At 50.9% G+C, this 17,819-nt stretch overlaps 1 protein-coding gene across 1 annotated transcript; it reads right to left on the bottom strand.

The window, feature by feature from the left end:
* Positions 1–2,956: 2,956 nt before the first annotated feature.
* On the bottom strand, positions 2,957–17,152 carry LOC147096725 (bone morphogenetic protein 4-like). Its single transcript, XM_085973330.1, has 3 exons — positions 16,823–17,152; positions 9,600–9,961; positions 2,957–3,075 (listed from the first exon to the last, which is right to left on the bottom strand). The coding sequence occupies exons 2-3, from the start codon at positions 9,952–9,954 to the stop codon at positions 3,065–3,067; spliced, it is 366 nt and encodes a 121-aa protein (XP_085829456.1). The 5' UTR covers positions 9,955–9,961; positions 16,823–17,152; the 3' UTR covers positions 2,957–3,064.
* Between the last annotated feature and the right edge of the window lie 667 nt (positions 17,153–17,819).

The following is a 17,819-nucleotide window of genomic DNA, read 5'->3' as shown; positions in this document are numbered from 1 at the left end:
GAGCCTTTGAACATGGCGGCGCTGCGCGACCCAGTGTGCCCAGTCTCCGCCCTGCTCTCCAACATTAGCGCCCTAAGAAGGAAGGGGAGCGCTTGATTTAGCTCCACTTCCCTCTTGGGGCGCTAAAACTCAATTTTGCACTCGACGGTGCTAATTAACGCCAGGCGCTAAAGTTAGCACCCCAACATGGTCGATACCGAATTTTGTCCCCCTTAATCTCCTGCTCTTCACAACCCAGGAGATAAATCGTAGGGGCATTAGAGAAACAATGGGCTTCCTTTATTATCTCTGAACACTTTTGTTTATTAGCTGTACCAATATTGGAGATGGGGGGGGTGCTGACGTAAGAAAACTACTAGGCACTTGGTCTGAGTATTAAACAAGGCTTTAATCAACTGTTTTACAACATGGAGATCTAGTTGTGTCCTTCACTAGTTCCTGTTAAAGAATGTCCTGAGCAAGCTGGGCCCATGCCCGAGTATTTATACTCTTTTTATTTTATTCATTGATGGGATGTGGGCGTCGCTGGCTAGGCCTGCATTTAGTGCCCATCCCTAATTGCCCTTGAGAAGATGGTGGTGAGCCGCCTTCTTGAACCGCTGCAGTCCATATGGCGTAGGTACACCCACAATGCTGTTAGGAAGGGAGTTCCAGGATTTTGGCCCAGCGACAGTGAAGGAGCGGCGATACAGGTCCAAGTCAGGATGGTGTGTGGCTTGGAGGGGAACTTGTAGGTGGTGATGTTCCCATGCGTCTGCTGCCCTTGTCCTTCTAAGTGGTAGAGGTTGTGGGTTTGGAAGGTGCTGTTGAAGAAGCTTTGGCGAGTTGCTGCAGTGCATCTTGTAGATGGTACACACTGCAGCCACAGTGCGCCGGTGGTGGAGGGAGTGAATGTTGAAGGTGGTGGATGGGGTGCCAATCAAGCGGGCTGCTTTATCCTGAATGGTGTCGAGCTTCTTGAGTGTTGTTGGAGCTGCACTCATCCAGACAAGTGGAGAGTATTCCATCACACTCCTGACTTGTGCCTTGTAGATGGTGGAAAGGCTTTGGGGAGTCAGGCGGTGAGACACTCGCCGCAGAATTCCCAGCCTCTAGCCTGCTCTTGTAGCCACAGTATTTATATGGCTGGTCCAGTTCAGTTTCTGATCAATGGTAACCCCCCAGGATGTTGATAGTGGGGAATTCAGCGATGGTAATGCCATTGAATGTCAAGGGGAGGTGGTTAGAGTCTTGCTTGTTGGAGATGGTCATTGCCTGGCACTTATGTAGTGCGAATGTTACTTGCCACTTGTCAGCCCAAGTCTGAATGTTGTCCAGGTCTTGCTGCATATGGACACGGACTGCGTCAGTATCTGACGAGTCTCGAATGGTGCTGAACAGTGTGCAATCATCAGCGAACATCCCCACTTCTGACCTTATGATGGAGGGAAGGTCATTGATGAAACAGCTGAAGATGGTTGGGCCTAGGACACTGCCCTGAGGAACTCCTGCAGTGATGTCATGTGATTGAGATGAATGACCTCCAACAACCACAGCCAACTTCCTTTGTGCTAGGTATGAGTCCAACCAATGGAGAGTTTTCCACTTGATTCCCATTTACTTCAGTTTTGCTAGGACTCCTTGATGCCACACTCGATCAAATGCTGCCTTGATGTCAAGGGCAGTCACTCTCACCTCACCTCTTGAGTTCAGCTCTTTTGTCCATGTTTGGACCAAGGCTGTAATGAGGTCAGGAGCTGAGTGGCCCTGGCGGAACCCAAACTGGGCGTCAGTTAGCAGGTTATTGCTGAGTAAGTTATTGCCTGGACAGCACCACCAGCAGGCCGCCCAGTACCATTTCATAAGTCATTCCCACATGAATGGCAAGATTCATGTCAGGGGGTGAGGGGTCGGGGGGAGGGGAAGGGCTGTTTGACCGGGCGGGGCGGGGCGGTCAGAAGTGGAGTGGTTGTGCGACGTAACCTCCAGGAATACGTCCAATCAGAGTTGGCAGCCCCTACACGCACCAGAAGCCCCGGTGACATGCCTGCTTCCGTCATCCCTCCACCTGCCGACCCCTCCCCTCCCCCGCCCCGCTCGGTTGCAAGCTACCCCGTGACCTCCGCTCGTACATCCCACAATGCAACAGCCGTTTGAGTGACCTGCGGGAATAGTTATTCAATCGATCAAACAATTTATCGTTAAATCCCCTCTCTCTAGCTGCGGTATCTCCAAGCCTCTCCTGGCTATGGCTTACACTGTAAAAAGGAAAGGCTTTAACGCCCACTTCACATTGGGCTTCACGCATTTGTGGCCTACTCATTGCTCTGCCCAAATTCATCCCCAATTTCACCCCACCTCCTTGCGCCTGTACTCTACAGCCCATCCCACAACCCCCCCGAGATATCTGCGCTCCTCTAATTCTGCCCTCTTGTGCCTCCCTGATTGTAATCGCTCAACCATTGGCGGCCGTGCCTTCTGTTGCCTGGGCCCTAAGATCTGGAATTCCCTCCCTAAACCTCTCTGCTCTCGCTACCTCTCTCTCCTCCTTTAAGACGCTCCTTAAAACCTACCTCTTTGACCAAGCTTTTGGTCACCTGCCCTAATTTCTCCTTATGTGGAATCGGTGTCAAATTTTTTGTCTTACACACTCCTGTGCAGCACCTTGGGACGTTTTATTACGTTAAAGGCGCTATATAAATACAAGTTGTTGTTGTATATATCTCAAATTTTTAATTCATTCTCGGGATGTGGGCATCGCTGGCAAGGCCGGCATTTAACGCCCATCCCTCATTGCTCTGAGAAGGTGGTGGTGGGCCTTCTTCTGTTCGATACAACTGTGTGTCTCGCTAGGCCACTTCGGAGGGCGGTTCTGGAGTCACGTATCGGCCAGACCGGGTGAGGACAGCAGATTTCCTTCCCTGCAGGGACATTAGTGAACCAGATGGGTTTTTACGACAATCCGACAGCCTCGTGGTCACTTTTACTGACATCAGTTTTTTTTTTATTACTAAAACAATAGCAAAATACTGCGGATGCTGGGAATCGGAAAGGAAATCAGGAAATGCTGGAAACACTCAGCAGGTCAGGCAGCATCTGTGGAGAGAGAAACAGAGTTAACGTTTCAGGTCCCTTACTAACAAAAAGCTATCAATCTCCGATTTAAAATTAATTGATCTAGCATCAATTGCCATTTGCGGAAGAGAGTTCCTAACTTTGGGTCGATTGGGTCGATTGGGCTTATACCCGCTGGAGTTTAGAAGAATGAGAGGGGATCTCATTGAAACTTATAAAATTCTAACCGGACTAGACAGACTAGATGCAGGAAGGATGTTCCCGATGGCGGGGGAGTCCAGAACCAGGGGTCACAGTCTAAGGATAAGGGGTAAGCCATTTAGGACTGAGATGAGGAGGAATTTCTTCACCCAGAGAGTGGTGAACCTGTGGAATTCTCTACCACAAAAGGCAGTGGAGGCCAATTCATTAAATATATTCAAAAAGGAGTTGGATATATTTCTTAAGGCTAAAGGGATCGAGGGATATGGGGAGAAAGCAGGGACCGGGTACTGAATTTGGATGATCAGCCATGATCGCATTAAATGGCGGAGCAGGCTCGAGGGGCCGAATGGCCTACTCCTGCTCCTATCTTCTATGTTTCTATGTTTCTACCACCCTTTGTGTGTAGAAGTGTTTCCTAACTTCACTCCTGAAAGGTCTGGCTCTAATTTTTAGACTATGCCCCCTAGTCCTAGACTCCCCAACCAGCGGAAATAGTTTCTCTCTATCTACCCTGTCGGTTCCCCTTAATATCTTGAAAACTTCGATCAGATCATCCCTTAACCTTCTAAATTCTAGGGAACACAGTTTGTGTAATCTCTCCTTGTAATTTAACCCTTGGAGTCCGGGTATCATTCTGGTAAACCTACGCTGCACTCCCTCCAAGGTCAATATATCCTTCCTAAGGTGTGGTGCCCAGAACTGCTCACAGTGCTCCAGGTGTGGTCTGACCAGGGCTTTGTATAACCCCTCGCCTCCGAGTCAGAAGGTCGTGGGTTCGAGTCCCACTCCAGAGACTTGAGCACAAAACTCCAGGCTGACACTCCCAGCGCAGTGCTGAGGGAGTGCTGCACTGTCGGAGGTGCCGTCTTTCGGATGGGACGTTAAACCGAGGCCCCGTCTGCTCTCTCAGGTGGACGTAAAGGATCCCGCGGTCACTATTTCAAAGAAGAGCAGGGGGAGTTCTCCCCTGGTGTCCTGGGGCCAATATTTATCCCTCAATCAACACCACTAAAAAAACATGATCTGGTCATTATCACATTGCTGTTTGTGGGAGCTTGCTGTACGCAAATTGGCTGCCGCGTTTCCCACATTACAACCGCGACAGCACTCCAAAAAGAAATGGACTTCATTGACGAAAGGCGCTATAGAAATGCAAGTCTTTGTTCTTTCAGGAGGGCGAACCTTGGGCAATTACCCGCCCTGAGACGCCTCCTCATGCATTAGGGGACACTGAAGTCCATTGCAACACCCCCGACTGGCGCTCTGCTCACCACAGCTTTGACCATTGAACTCAGGAACTTTCTTGGTTTGGTACGGCTTGACTACCAACACGGACGGTACTCTTCCCAGTTGAGTTATCTCAACAACCTCAGCACAGCTCGGCGTGTTCAACCCAGGGCCTTACTGGCTTGTGTGTGGCTGAATATCAGTTGAGGCATTGGGACTCTCATCTCAGCCTATTTCTTTTATCCTGGCACAGGCTGAGCCCAAGAAACGAGTGAGGAGATATGCAAAGGACAGCACAATGACTGCAGACAATATCACTTCACTACCCAGGCCAGGCCTCACTAGAACCTAAATATATTGGATAAAGGCTCATGTGGGGAATTCATGATTTCCCCCAGTTTTACTTAACAACAACAACATCAACTTGTATTTGTATAGCGCCTTTAACGTAATAAAACATCCCAAGGCGCTGCACAGGAGTATTTTAAGATAAAAAATTTGACACCGAGCCACATAAAGAGAAATTAGGGCAGGTGACCAAAAGCTTGGTCAAAGAGGTAGGTTTTAAGGGGCGTCTTAAAGGAGGAAAGAGAGGTAGCGAGGCGGAGAGGTTTAGGCAGGGAATTCCAGAGCTTAGGGCCCAGGCAACAGAAGGCACGGCCACCAATGGTGGAGCGATTATAATCAGGGATGCTCAAGAGGGCAGAATTAGAGGAGCGCAGATATCTCGGGGGGTTGTGGGGCTGGAGGAGGTTACAGAGATAGGGAGGGGCGAGGCCATGGAGGGATTTGAAAACAAGGAGGAGAATTTTGAAATCTGCTTAACCGGGAGCCAATGTAGGTCAGCGAGCACAGGGGGGGTAGATGGGCGAATGGGACTTGGTGCGAGTTAGGACACTCCTGGGGAAGATTATTTTTGGGAGGTGGAAGATACAACACAAATATTTGCTGTATGGACCATCATTTCCTTATAAGGATTGCTTACTTTAATGGAATAACTGTGTTAGTATTTGACCTTGGGCGGTGGGGGGGGATGGGGTGGGACAGGGCCTCACCATTAGGCCCCGTTGTGTGATGACGGTATGCTCAGTAGCTTGTCTGACTGAGGAGGCAGCTGTTTGCAGTCCGGGAACCACGCGGCGATGCTAAATGACCGAAGCTAAAGTGGAAGTGGGACAGCTGCTGGGAAATATGAGGACCAGTTCAACCGCCATCGATTTCGGGCTGTCCCCCCCCGAACTCTAAGGCGGCAGGGGTTTCATATCTGGGCCCCTTGTTGCGGATCTGTTTACAAACGGCTTTTTTTTTCCCTTCTCCGTGGCCGGGCGATAGCTATTTATTATTTATTTCTCTCTCCGCGGATGTTGCCTGGCCTGCTGAGTTTTTCCAGCGTTTTCTGTTGTTATTTAGCGATTTATGATGCTTATTTAAACATCCTGTTCGGTTTCCATGGTAACGGGCCCGCTCTCATTTTTTCTGCCTGCTCTCACGTCCAGATGACCGAGCTGATGCCAGTTCGCACAATTTGACTGATTATTTCCCCCCCCCCGTCCCTCCCTCTCTCTTTTTCCTGGATGCGGTGAGCTCTTGCCGGGTTCTACAGCAACTTGGGTTTGTGCCGTCGCGAGGAGCGTCACCAAGCCAACATTCGACACCGAGCCGCAGGAGGAGGTGGTGTTAGGGGGGCGGGTGAGCTAAAGCTTGGTCCACGAGGTAGGCTTTAAGGAGCGGCCCAAAGGAGGCGAGGTAGAGAAGGCGGAGAGGTTGTGGGGCTGGTGGAGATTACAGATCTAGGGGGGTGTGTGTGGGGGGTGTGGGGAGAGGTCGCGGAGGGATTCGAACGCGAGGATGAGAATTATAACGTCCAGGTGTTGGTGGACTCGGAGCCAGTGTAGGTCGGCGAGCACAGGGGGTGATGGGTGAACAGGACTTGGTGCGAGTTTTTTTTTACATTCGTTTATGGGATGGCCAGCATTTATTGCCCATCCCTAGTTGCCCTCGAGACGGTGGTGGTAAGCCGCCTTCTTGAAACTTAGAAACATAGAAGATAGGAGCAGGAGTAGGCCATTCGGCCCCTCGAGCCCGCGCCGCCATTTAATTAGATCATGGCTGATCATCCAAATTCAGTACCCTGTCCCTGCCTTCTCCCCATATCCCTTGATCCCTTTAGCCTTAAGAAATATATCCAACCCCTTCTTAAATATATTTAATGAATTGGCCTCAACTGCCCTGTGTGGCAGAGAATTCCACAGGTTCACCACTCTCTGGGTGAAGAAATTCCTCCTCATCTCAGTCCTAAATGGCTTACCCCTTATCCTTAGACTGTGACCCCTGGTTCTGGACTCCCCCGCCATTGGGAACAGCCTTCCTGCATCTAGTCTGTCTAGTCCTGTTAGAATTTTATAAGTTTCAATGAGATCCCCTCTCATTCTTCTAAACTCTAGCGAATATAAGCCTAATCGACCCAATCTCTCCTCATACGTCATTCCTGCTATCCCAGGTATCAGTCTGGTGAACCGCTGCAGTCCATGTGAAGGTGCTCCCACAGTGCTGTTAGGGAGGCAGTTCCAGGATTTTTGACCCAGCGATGATGAAGGAACGGCCAATATACTTCCCAAGTCAAGATGGTGTGTGACTTGGAGGGGAACTTGGAGGTGGTGGTGTTCCCATGCGCCTGCTGCCCTTGTCCTTCTAGGTGGAAGAGGTCGCGGGTTTGGGAGGTGCTGCCGAAGAAGCCTTGGCGAGTTGCTGCAGTGCATCTTGTAGATGGTACACACTGCAGACACGGTAGGCCGGTGGTGGAGGGAGTGAATGTTTAAGGTGGTGGATGGGGTGCCAATCAAGCGGGCTGCTTTGTCCTGGATGGTGTGGAGCTTCTTGAGTGTTGTTGGAGCTGCACTCATCCAGGCAAGTGGAGAGTTAGGACACAGGGCAGCAGGGTTTTGAATGAGTTCAAGTTTATGGAGGGTGAAAGATGGGAGGCCGGGCCAGGAACAGTTAAGTCTGGAGGAGTACAGAGCCAAAACCGGGAAAGTCAAATTCGTGGTCTGTGCTAAGTTTGCCGATCGCAACTCAATGGACAGTGAGAGCAGTATGACTAGCCTTAGTATTGCTGGACCAGAGAGGGAGCACATTAACCAGGGACGGTTTGTTGCTACTATTTAGAATCTTTACATTTTCTTGGGAGAGATAAAAAGAGAGACAGGCACAGCAATCAATCACAAAAGATCGAATTCAGTGCTTAATGAGATTGCTTAGAAAGTCACAAGCCACACCCACCCACGCCGACCAATCCTGGCCCTCAACAACAACAACTTGTATGTATATAGCGCCTTTAACGTAGTAAAACGTCCCAAGGTGCTGCACAGGAGTGTTTTAAGACAACAAAATTTGACACCGAGCCACATAAGGATAAATTAGGGCAGGTGACCAAAAGCTTGGTCAAAGAGGTAGGTTTTAAGGAGCGTCTTAAAGGAGGAAAGAGAGGCGGAGAGGTTTAGGCAGGGAATTCCAGAGCTTAGGGCCCAGGCAACAGAAGGCACGGCCACCAATGGTGGAGCGATTATAATCAGGGATGCTCAAGAGGGCAGAATTAGAAGAGCGCAGATATCTCGGGGGGGTTGTGGGGCTGGAGGAGATTACAGAGATAGGGAGGGAGCGAGGCCATGGAGGGATTTGAAAACAAGGATGAGAATTTTGAAATCGAGGCGTTGCTTAACCGGGAGCCAATGTAGGTCAGCGAGCACAGAGGTGATGGGCGAACGGGACTCGGTGCGAGTTAGGACACGGGCAGCCGAGTTTTCACTGCTGATAAACATCAGGAAGCCACCTTGAGCTGAATTTCACATTCAACACCCAACTTACAAGATGTCAACATTTATCGTGCTATCACTTTTAATCGACATAGTATTTACAGCACAGGAACAGAAACATTGGGGAGACCAAACGCAGATTGGGTGACTGCTTTGCGGAACACCTCCGTTCAGTCCGTAAGGGTGACCCCGAGCTTCCGCTCGCCTGTCACTTTAATTCTCCGCTCCACTCCCACTCTGACCCCTCTGTCCTCGGCCTATTACACTGTTCCAACGAAGCTCACCTTAAACTCGAGGAACAGCACCTCACCTTTCGATTAGGCACTTTACAGTCTTCAGGACTCAACACAGAGTTCAACAATTTCAGACCCTAATCTCGGCCCCAACCTTTTTTTTTTCTCTCTCCCACATGGCAGCTGTCGATCATTCTGCCATCGCCATTTACACCTCATCTAGAGCCATCTCTTGTTTCTTTACTTGTCCCAGTACCATCTCCTTTGGCCTCGCCCCATCATCCCTTTTGTCTCTTAATCTCTCCCGCCTTCCACCCAATCACAGACCTTCCCTTTTGTTCTTTCCTCCCCTCCCCCCTCTTTCCCTGCTCCTGCACTCGCTTAAAAACCTGTTCCATCTCCAGCTTTTTTTCCAGTTCTGACGAAGGGTCATCGACCTGAAATGTTAAACTGTTTCTCTCTCCACAGATGCTACCCTGACCTGCTGAGTGTTTCCAGCATTGGTCTGTTTTTTGTTTCAGAAACAAGCCACTTGGCCCAGCGGGTCTGCGCCATCCAGTCGCCTCCTTGTTGCCCGTGGCCTTGAGCGGACTCGGCTGCTGTGCTTCTCTGCAGTCGAGCAGCTGTCGGCAAGCCTAGCCTCGAGGCCTACACGTGGAGAGTCAGCGCTTGGCTGGGGTAGCGGGGAAGGCCGCCGCTTGTGGAGCGCTGGCCAGCAGGAAGTCTACGCCGTCAAGGGCAGGGGAGTAGAAAAAAAAATAAGCCGGGCGGTAGTCACAGAGAAAGAACTCGCCCGTCACCACCACCTGGGGACGTCCCAAAGTGCTTTACATCCAATGAAGGGATGGGCAATAAATGCCAGCCTTGCTAGCGACGCCCACGTCCCAGGAACGAATAATAAAAAACAAAGTACTTTTTGCAGTGAAGTCACTGTCGCAATGCGGCAGCCAATTTTGCGCATCGCACGATCCCACAAACAGCAATGGGATGGATGATGGTCAGATAATCTGTTCTTGTGATATTGATTGAGGGATAAACATTCACCTCCACCGCCAGTAGCCACACTTACCCAGGTGATGGAAGCTTCGGATTGTGTTGGTGTCCTGTGCGTGTCTCTCCAAGGTGGCGAAGCTGGAGTCCTGGATGGCGTCGTAATCCCCGGCGTGATAGTGATACAAATCCCGCATGTACTGGGGGACGACGGCGCCCGAGCCGGACTCCGGGAGACGGGTCAGCCCAAACCTGCTCAGCAGCGTCCTGCGCAGGGTGCGGGCCAGCTCCGGGTCGGGCGCGGAACGGGAGGCCCCTTCACTCGCACTGGCATCCGACGCCTTCCTCCCTCCTGCAGCATACGAGCTGGCTTCTCCGTCCACCAGGACCCGGGTAAACAGCGCGGCCATCAGTAGAAGACTAGCAGGGAGCATGGTGGAGCTGGGTGGCAAAATTCAACGGTTGGGTTAGCGCCCGGCGGAAAGGGGCAAACTTGACTGCAGCGACCATGACAGCAACTCTTCCAGCTTTCACTTAGACCAAAGGGGCACTCCCTCACTTGAGACTTTGCCTTTATATAGCGCCTTTCACCACCTCAGGACGCCCCACAGCGCTTTACAGCCAATGAAGTACTTTTTGAAGTGTGGTCACTGTTGTAATGTGGGAAATTTGCGCACAGCAAGCTCCCACAAACAGCAATGTGATCATGATCAGATAATCTGTTTTTAGTGATGTGATTGAGGGATAAACATTGACCCCAGGACACTGGGGAGAACTCCCCTGTTGCTCTTCTTTGGAATAGTGGCCGCGGGATCTTTTACGTCCACCCGAGAGGGCAGACGGGGGGGGGGGGGGGTGCCTCGGTTTAACGTCTCGACCGAAAGACGGCAGCTCCGACAGTGCGGCTGGGAGTGTGGGCCTGGATTTTTGTGCTCAAGTCCCTGGAGTGGGGACTCTGAACCCACGACCTTCTGACTCAGAGGCGAGGATGCTGCCCACTGAGCCACTGGCCGACGCAATGGTGTTGTCCAGCAGATGGTGAGTTAACCATGTCTCAGTCGTGCACTGGAGGAACTGCTTCTGTCAATGTGGCTGCGATCTGGGGCATATGTCTGGCGTGGTCAGAGTGTGCTAAAGACAGGCATTCCGCTATTGGCACTCTGTACACACTAAAGAGCAGCTGTGGTCTTAGAGAGAGGACAAGGAGACAGACAGACAGTACAAATGGAACTCAAGATACAGGCAGCATCAAGGACAGGTGCCAGGCAGCTTACTGTGAAGCCAGAACAGGATTAGAGCACAACGAGAGGCACTGTCGGTGTGAAGGCAGCTGCTCCAACCAGCAACTGGCTGAGCCTCGCACGCCGACAAGCTCGCAGGCACAATCCCCTCGTCTGTGCTGAGCTGACGGGCAGTGCCAGCAAGGCTACATCTGGTCACGTGTGGCCTCCCATGGTTGGTGGGGGGGGATGGGGGGGAGAAGGATCAGCCAGAGTTCCTGCTCCCCATCGCTGTTTCCCCAAACTCCGTGTGTGTGGATGTTGGGCGAGAGCGGGACGGGGCTTGGCAACATTGTCAAAGGCGGCAATAGCTGGTCAACAGTCACTGTCTAAACCCCAGTGTGGTGCATCGAGTGAGATACCAAGGAGGGACCAATGATCAAAGAAGCCCACACCGGCAAGATATGGGTAGCATAGTGGTTCTGGAACTAGACTAGAATTGGTTAGTGTAGTGGTTCTGGAACTAGACTAGAATTGGTTGGTGTAGTGGTTCTAGAACTAGACCAGAATTGGTTAGTGTAGTGGTTCTGGAACTAGACTAGAATTGGTTAGTGTAGTGATTCTGGAACTAGACCAGAATTGGTTAGTGTAATGGTTCTGGAACTAGACTAGAATTGGCTAGTGTAGTGGTTCTGGAACTAGACTAGAATTGGTTAGTGTAGTGGTTCTGGAATTAGACTAGAATTGGTTAGTGTAGTGGTTCTGGAACTAGACCAGAATTGGTTAGTGTAGTGGTTCTGGAACTAGACTAGAATTGGTTAGTGTAGTGGTTCTGGAACTAGACTAGAATTGGTTAGTGTAGTGGTTCTGGAGCTGGACTAGAATTTGTTAGTCTACTGGTTCTGATACTAGGCGAGATTTGGGTAGTGTAGTGATTCTAGAACTAGACTAGAATTGGTTAGCGTAGTGGTTCTGGAGCTAGACCAGAATTGGTTAGTGTAGCGGTTCTGGAGCTAGACCAGAATTGGTTAGTGTAGTGGTTCTGGTATTAGGCAAGATTTGGGTAGTGTAGTGGTCTCCTTCTGTGCTGCAATCTTCCATTGCTCCATTGCTTATATGTGACTCCAGTCCCACACTACATGGTTGCCGCGTCATGGCCCTCTGAGGTAGCCTAGCACGTCACTCTGTTGTCACGGTAACTAGGAATGGGCAATAATTGCAGGCTTGCCAGCTCCACCCACATCCCTAGAACAAATTAAATAATTAGCACAACAAGTATCAGGAAAGGAGGGGAGAAATCCGCCAGGAAAGACTCAACAAATGCACCATCCCACACTCGCCCACCTCTGCGCCAAACACTGACTGTAAGAATTCTGCTCCCTATTGGGCATTGGCCCACAAAATTGCAAGGAGTGTGTTATAAATCTCATCATCAAGAAACTACTTATGAAATAACGCTGGACGGCCAGCTGGTGGCGCCGTCCAAGGAGTATAAATACTTGGGCGTGGGCCCCAGCTTGTTAGGGACATTTTGTAAGACAAGGAGCTAGTGAAGTACAACAAGACCTCCATGTTCTGAAACAAGTTGATTAAAGCCTTGCTTTATACTCAAACCGAGTGTGTAGTGAGTTTTATTACGCCAGAGTGTTTGATGGGACAGTGTAGAGGGAGCTTTACTCTGTATTTAACCCGTGCTGTACCTGCCCTGGGAGTGTTTGATGGGGCAGTGTAGAGGGAGCTTTACTCTGTATCTAGCCCTGTGCTGTACCTGCCCTGGGAGTGTTTGATGGGACAGTGTAGAGGAAGCTTTACTCTGTATCTAACCCGTGCTGTACCTGCCCTGGGAGTGTTTGATGGGACAGTGTAGAGGAAGCTTTACTCTGTATCTAACCCATGCTGTACCTGCCCTGGGAGTGTTTGATGGGAGAGTGTAGAGGGAGCTTTACTCTGTATCTAACCCGTGCTGTACCTGCTCTGGGAGTGTTTGATGGGACAGTGTAGAGGGAGCTTTACTCTGCAGCTAACCAGTGCTGTACCTGCCCTGGGAGTGTTTGATGGGGCAGTGTAGAGGGGGCTTTACTCTGTATCTAACCCTGTGCTGTACCTGCCCTGGGAGTGTTTGATGGGACAGTGTAGAGGAAGCTTTACTCTGTATCTAACCCGTGCTGTACCTGCCCTGGGAGTGTTTGACGGGACAATGTAAAGGAAGCTTTACTCTGTATCTAACCCCTGCTGTACCTGCCCTGGGAGTGTTTGATGGGACAGTGTAGGGGGAGCTTTACTCTGTATCTAACCCGTGCTGTACCTGCCCTGGTAGTGTTTGATGGGACAGTGTAGAGGGAGCTTTACTCTGTCTCTAACCCGTGCTGTACCTGCCCTGGGAGTGTTTGATGGGACAGTGTAGAGGGAGCTTTACTCTGGATCTAACCCGTGCTGCACCTGCCCTGGGAGTGATTGATGGGACAGTGTAGAGGGAGCTTTACTCTGTATCTAACCCGTGCTGTACCTGCCCTGGAAGTGTTTGATGGGACAGTGTAGAGGGAGCTTTACTCTGTATCTAACCCGTGCTGTACCTGCCCTGGGAGTGTTTGATGGGACAGTGTAGAGGGAGCTTTACTCTGTATCTAAACCGTGCTGTACCTGCCCTGGGAGTGTTTGATGGGGACAGTGTAGAGGGAGCTTTACTCTGAATCTAAACCATGCTGTACCTGCCCTGGGAGAGTTTGATGGGGACAGTGTAGAGGGAGCTTTACTCTGAATCTAACCCGTGCTGTACCTGCCCTGGGAGTGTTTGATGGGACAGTGTAGAAGGAGCTTTACTCTGAATCTAACCTGTGCTGTACCTGCCCTGGGAGTGTTTGATGGGACAGTGTAGAGGGAGCTTTACTCTGTATCTAACCCGGGCTGTACCTGCCCTGGGAGTGTTTGATGGGAAAGTGTAGAGGAAGCTTTACTCTGTATCTAACCCGTGCTGTACCTGCCCTGGGAGTGTTTGATGGGACAGTGTAGAGGAAGCTTTACTCTGTATCTAACCCATGCTGTACCTGCCCTGGGAGTGTTTGATGGGAGAGTGTAGAGGGAGCTTTACTCTGTATCTAACCCGTGCTGTACCTGCTCTGGGAGTGTTTGATGGGACAGTGTAGAGGGAGCTTTACTCTGTAGCTAACCAGTGCTGTACCTGCCCTGGGAGTGTTTGATGGGGCAGTGTAGAGGGGGCTTTACTCTGTATCTAACCCTGTGCTGTACCTGCCCTGGGAGTGTTTGATGGGACAGTGTAGAGGAAGCTTTACTCTGTATCTAACCCGTGCTGTACCTGCCCTGGGAGTGTTTGACGGGACAATGTAAAGGAAGCTTTACTCTGTATCTAACCCCTGCTGTACCTGCCCTGGGAGTGTTTGATGGGACAGTGTAGGGGGAGCTTTACTCTGTATCTAACCCGTGCTGTACCTGCCCTGGTAGTGTTTGATGGGACAGTGTAGAGGGAGCTTTACTCTGTCTCTAACCCGTGCTGTACCTGCCCTGGGAGTGTTTGATGGGACAGTGTAGAGGGAGCTTTACTCTGGATCTAACCCGTGCTGCACCTGCCCTGGGAGTGTTTGATGGGACAGTGTAGAGGGAGCTTTACTCTGTATCTAACCCGTGCTGTACCTGCCCTGGAAGTGTTTGATGGGACAGTGTAGAGGGAGCTTTACTCTGTATCTAACCCGTGCTGTACCTGCCCTGGGAGTGTTTGATGGGACAGTGTAGAGGGAGCTTTACTCTGTATCTAAACCGTGCTGTACCTGCCCTGGGAGTGTTTGATGGGGACAGTGTAGAGGGAGCTTTACTCTGAATCTAAACCGTGCTGTACCTGCCCTGGGAGAGTTTGATGGGGACAGTGTAGAGGGAGCTTTACTCTGAATCTAACCCGTGCTGTACCTGCCCTGGGAGTGTTTGATGGGACAGTGTAGAAGGAGCTTTACTCTGAATCTAACCCGTGCTGTACCTGCCCTGGGAGTGTTTGATGGGACAGTGTAGAGGGAGCTTTACTCTGTATCTAACCCGGGCTGTACCTGCCCTGGGAGTGTTTGATGGGAAAGTGTAGAGGAAGCTTTACTCTGTATCTAACCCGTGCTGTACCTGCCCTGGGAGTGTTTGATGGGACAGTGTAGAGGGAGCTTTACTCTGTATCTAACCCGTGCTGTACCGGCCCTGGGAGTGTTTGATGGGACAGTGCAGAGGGAGCTTTACTCTGTATCTAACCCGTGCTGTACCTGCCCTGGGAGTGTTTGATGGGGACAGTGTAGAGGGAGCTTTACTCTGAATCTAACCCCGTGCTGCACCTGCCCTGGGAGTGTCTGATGGGACAGTGTAGAGGGAGCTTTAATTTGGATCTAACCCATGCTGTACCTGCCCTGGGAGTGTTTGATGGGTCATTGTAGAGGGAGCTTTACTCTGTATCTAACCCGTGCTGTACCTGCCCTGGGAGTGTTTGATGGGACAGTGTAGAGGGAGCTTTACTCTGTATCTAACCCGGGCTGTACCGGCCCTGGGAGTGTTTGATGGGACAGTGCAGAGGGAGCTTTACTCTGTATCTAACCCGTGCTGTACCTGCCCTGGGAGTGTTTGATGGGACAGTGTAGAGGGAGCTTTACTCTGAATCTAAACCGTGCTGTACCTGCCCTGGGAGTGTTTGATGGGACAGTGTAGAGGGAGCTTTACTCTGTATCTAACCCGTGCTGTACCTGCCCTGGGAGTGTTTGATGGGACAGTGTAGAGGGAGCTTTACTCTGTATCTAACCCTTGCTGTACCTGCCCTGGGAGTGTTTGATGGGACAGTGTAGAGGGAGCTTTACTCTGTATCTAACCCGTGCTGTACCTGCCCTGGGAGTGTTTGATGGCACAGTGTAGAGGAAGCTTTACTCTGTATCTAACCCGTGCTGTACCTGCCCTGGGAGTGTTTGATGGGACAATGTAAAGGAAGCTTTACTCTGTATCTAACCCCTGCTGTACCTGCCCTGGGAGTGTTTGATGGGACAGTGTAGAGGGAGCTTTACTCTGTATCTAACCCGTGCTGTACCTGCCCTGGGAGTGTTTGATGGGACAGTGTAGAGGGAGCTTTACTCTGAATCTAACCCGTGCTGTACCTGCCCTGGGAGTGTTTGATGGGACAGTGTAGAGGGAGCTTTACTCTGTATCTAACCCGTACTGTACCTGCCCTGGGAGTGTTTGATGGGACAGTGTAGAGGGAGCTTTACTCTGAACCTAACCCGTGCTGTACCTGCCCTGGGAGTGTTTGATGGGACAGTGTAGAGGGAGCTTTACTCTGTATCTAACCCGGGCTGTACCTGCCCTGGGAGTGTTTGATGGGACAGTGTAGAGGAAGCTTTACTCTGTATCTAACCCGTGCTGTACCTGCCCTGGGAGTGTTTGATGGGACAGTGTAGAGGGAGCTTTACTCTGTATCTAACCCGTGCTGTACCTGCCCTGGGAGTGTTTGGTGGGACGGTGTAGAGGTAGCTTTACTCTGTATCTAACCCGTGCTGTACCTGCCCTGGGAGTGTTTGATGGCACAGTGTAGAGGGGGCTTTACTCTGAATCTATCCCGTGCGGTACCTGCCCTGGGAGTGTTTGATGGGACAGTTGTAGAGGGAGCTTTACTCTGTATCTAACCCGTACTGTACCTGCCCTGGGAGTGTTTGATGGGACAGTGTAGAGGGAGCTTTACTCTGTATCTAACCCATGCTGTACCTGCCCTGGGAGTGTTTGATGGGACAGTGTAGAGGGAGCTTTACTCTGTATCTAACCCATGCTGTACCTGCCCTGGGAGTGTTTGCTGACACTGGGTGCCTGAAATGGCAAAATGATCCAATCCCCAGGATTAACATCCCTCACTGAATGTGCCCAAAATTTGCAGCTATTCGTAAAGTCGGCCGGTGTCTTTTTCATGGAGGCGCTGCCCCTTTAAAGAAGAGTCAGGATTCGGTCAGGCTCAGTCAGAATAGCTGCAACATCTGTGCGCTGCGGCAGATGAAGATCGTTGCAGCGAGCTGTGAATAGACCTGACCTTTCAGCTAATCTGACACCCCCCCCCACTTCTCACCTGTCTTGCAGCCGGCTGACGTCCTGTCTTTGACGGCATGCGGCAGCTCACCTCTCACGCACTGCGTGTGCAACAGGCCCCAGGATTCGCTCACGGGCAGAGCATTTGATCGGGTCTTCAACTGTCCTGCACACGGGCGTTTTCTCCCCCCAAAGGCTGGCTGCTCCTTGTCTCGTTCCTCACTTTCTTCGCAACGCTCTGGGACCTGACCGTTTGGCGTCGCTTTTACGTTTTAAACATTTTTTTAAAATATCCGAACGAAGAACGAGACAAGGAACGGCCAACCTGAGGGGGAGAAAACGCGCGTGTGCAGGACAGTTGAAGACCTGATTGACATGAATCAACTGAGCGGCCTGCGGGTGGCGCTGTCCGGGGAGAGTATAAATACTCGGGCACGGGCCCAGCTTGCGCAGGACATTCTTAACAGGAACTAGTGAAGGACACAACTAGACCTCCATGTTGTAAAACAGTTGATTAAAGCTTTGTTTAACGCTTAGACCAAGTGCCTAGTAGTTTTCTTACGTCACCGATTAAATGTACAGTTTTGGTCTCCATATTTAAGGAAGGATATACTTGCATTGGAGGCAGTGCAGAGAAGGTTCACGAGGTTGATTCCTGGGACGAAGGGGTTGACGTATGGCGAAAGGTTGAGCAGGTTGGGCCTATACTCATTGGAGTTTAGAAGAATGAGAGGGGATCTTATTGAAACATATAAGATTCTGAGGGGGCTCGACAGGGTAGATGCTGAGAGGATGTTTCCCCTAGTGGGGGAATCTAGAACTAGGGGGCACAGTTTCAGAATAAGAGGTCACCCATTTCAGACGGCGATGAGGAGGAATTTCTGCTCTCGGAGGGTCGTGAATCTTTGGAATTCTCTACCCCAGAGAGCTGTGGAGGCGGAGTCAGTGAATATATTCAAGGCGGAGATTGACAGACATTTGAACTACAGGGGAATCAAGGGGTGTGGGGAGAGAGCGGGAAAGTGGTGTTCAGGCCA

This window comes from Somniosus microcephalus, chromosome 34 (genome assembly GCF_052327205.1).
Source record: "Somniosus microcephalus isolate GS21.2 chromosome 34, FLI_Smic_1.0, whole genome shotgun sequence".
Classification (NCBI taxonomy): Eukaryota; Metazoa; Chordata; class Chondrichthyes; order Squaliformes; family Somniosidae; genus Somniosus; species Somniosus microcephalus.
Note: the sequence above shows the minus strand (reverse complement) of the source record. Positions and strands in the feature narration are given on the sequence as shown.

Coding starts and splice junctions, on each gene's coding strand:
- LOC147096725 (XM_085973330.1), bottom strand. CDS start 9,954: ATGCTCCCTGCTAGTCTTCTACTGATGGCCGCGCTGTTTACCCGGGTC.